Source organism: Eubalaena glacialis, chromosome 4 (assembly GCF_028564815.1).
Source record: "Eubalaena glacialis isolate mEubGla1 chromosome 4, mEubGla1.1.hap2.+ XY, whole genome shotgun sequence".
Lineage (NCBI taxonomy): Eukaryota > Metazoa > Chordata > Mammalia > Artiodactyla > Balaenidae > Eubalaena > Eubalaena glacialis.
Window position 1 is genome coordinate 173,971,043 of NC_083719.1, and position 2,523 is coordinate 173,973,565.

The window sequence follows — 2,523 nt, forward strand, 5'->3', positions numbered from 1 at the left end:
TCAGGTCAGACAGCTTCATTTTTATTACCAGAGTTTTCCATAAACGACACCCTGTCAGACCACCCCTCCCCAGCCCTCCAGTACCCAGGCAGATCACCCCAATAAATTAATAATAAATACAAACATAAATACATAGGTTTGGGCCAGGAGGGAGCAGACAGCAATGGTTAGGAATCGGGTATTTCAGGTTCCACGAGCCCATTAGACAGACAAGGACAACTGAAGTCATTTCCATTGCATTTGTGCCATAAGTGAAGGACCAGGGCCGCTCACACGCAGTGGCAGTCCTTGGCCACGAGGTCGTCGAAGGGCGTGAGTGACACGCGGCCGTCGCTGTCTTGGTGCATGAGCACCACCGGATCGTAGCTGGCTGGCACGCAGCATGGGGCAGGCGCAGCATCAGGGTTCAGGCCATGCAGGCGCGCTTGCATCTGCGCGTGCGTGTTAGCCGATCGGAAGTGGCTCGGGCACGCGCCGATGCACATGCGGACGTCCAGCTCGCGTGGCGCCAACACCCAGTCAGCCCAGCCCAGGTCCTCGAGCGACGCGCGCAGGCTCTGCAGGCGACAGCAGCGCCCCTCCCCGAGCGGGCAACCGTCCCGGGTGCGAGCATGCGCGTGGCGTCGCCCCCTGGTGGCGCTTGTCCGCCAGTGCAGCTCAAGCTGGGGCTGTGCAGAAGACAACGCGTCCAGCAACTGGTCCGTTCGCCGCAACGGTCGCAGGCGTATTGCGGGAGCCCGGGAGCTTCCGAGGCTGAGCTGACGCTGTAGTGGCCGCGTCACATCCCACGAGCTCCGCGCCTTCGGGGACAGCCGGAGAAGGGCCCTATGCAGGCGGGAGGCTGCAGGGAGTCCCTCAGTTAAGTCAACCCGGGGGATGCGCAGGTGCAGGTGGCCGCCTGGCCCAAGTCGCACTATGGGAGAGAGGAAAACCAGTCACTCACGGGCCTACTGTGTGCCCGGCGAGGGGTGGTGGTGGTGTGTGTGTGCCCATTTCCTCCAACATCCCAAGCTGGATCCTACCTCAGGGCCTTTGCACAAGCTACTTCCTCTACCGGCCACACTCCTCCCCTGAATCTCAACATGGCTGGTTACATACCACTCCAGCCTGCCTAAAATTGGCACCGACCTATTTTATTTGGTTGTCTATTATTTGCCTCCCCCACCAGAATCTCAGCGGGGATTTCTGTCTGTTTGGTCACCACTGTGCCTGGCACATAGTAGGTGCTTAGTTAATACTTGCAGGAATGACTGTATATCTGATCTTTTAGAGAGACTGAGATTCCAACACTGGCTCTGCCTCCTTCTGGCTGCCAAAATCATTTTTACTGAAGTTCTACTAAGTGCCCGGGGCTGGGGATACAGCAACGAGCTACTGTGTTTTCAACTCTCTGGTTTCCTCCATATCTGAGAAATGAAGGGTGTCTGGCTCCCCAGGATTCTCAGATCTCCAGGCTGGTACATATGTTGGGGATACTGGGGAGACTGAGGTTTGAGGGCTCGCAACCCAGTCTATAGGCTCAGAGAGAAAGAAGTTTTCCTGGAGTCCCACAGCACAAGTGGGATTAGGGCGGGATAAGAGCTCTCCCTTCTGGCCTGACACCCTCCCCTCAACTCCTCCCAGTTCCTAGCGCAGCCCACATCTCCTTGCACCCCCTCCGCCCGCTGGAGGCTAGGTGGAGGGCGTGAAAATACTCCACTCCCTCCCTAAGGCACCAGTCACGTGCAACTTTAGCGGTGCCTCGGCGCGCGATTGCATCAGATTCGGAACCAGCCCAAGCAGGTTCTGGGCATCTCTGCGCACCGCTCTGTCCCCTCCCCCGCCCCTCCCTTCCGCCGGACCCCTGGGTCCTTCCCACTGGAAATCCCCCTTTCCTCACATCCAAGGGCAGGGACCACGTCCCCTCGCCCGACCTTGTCTCTGGGTTCTCCAGGCTCTTTGAGTCTTCAGTAGAGTCTCTGGATTCTGTGGCCTTAGTTTCCCCATCTGCCACCCGGGGAGGTGTTGTAACATCTCAGGTTGGCTAAGCCTCGCCTGGTCCTGATGCAAACCCAGCCTTTAGTTCCCCCATCAGCCTCGAGGGGTGACTTTCTTGCCGGGTTCACGGATGGGGAAACTGAGGCTCGGCGGTAGGTCTAGGCCTCTATGTCTAAGAACCACTGGTTAAATGATGGGAGCTGCCCAGGGTGGGGTCTCCGAGATTTTACTCACGCTTTGGAGTGACTATCCGGACTTGAGGAGGGGGAATGAGGTCCGGGTTCGAGTCTTCCCGGGTCTGGTTCGCTCGAAGCCGGGTCAGCAAATCTTCGTAGCGTTTCCGCAACTCCCGGAATCTGGAGACATCAGGACTGGAGTGCACGTTTGAGGGTCCCGGGAAAGCGGAGAGGTGCTCCTGAGCCAGAGATAGGGCGCCTCCCGACGGCAGCCAGGAGAACATCAGCAGCATCAGCAGCATCGGAGAGCGGTGTGGTGGTGTTGGTCGCTGCCCTGGCATGGCTGTGTTAGTTAAACTCTAAGCTGGGA

The 2,523-nt window shown here is 58.3% G+C and overlaps 1 protein-coding gene across 1 annotated transcript; it reads right to left on the minus strand.

Annotated features, from left to right (window-relative positions):
* GDF15 (growth differentiation factor 15) lies at positions 1-2,523 on the minus strand. Its single transcript, XM_061188627.1, has 2 exons — positions 2,212-2,523; positions 1-913 (listed from the first exon to the last, which is right to left on the minus strand). The coding sequence occupies exons 1-2, from the start codon at positions 2,492-2,494 to the stop codon at positions 270-272; spliced, it is 927 nt and encodes a 308-aa protein (XP_061044610.1). The 5' UTR covers positions 2,495-2,523; the 3' UTR covers positions 1-269.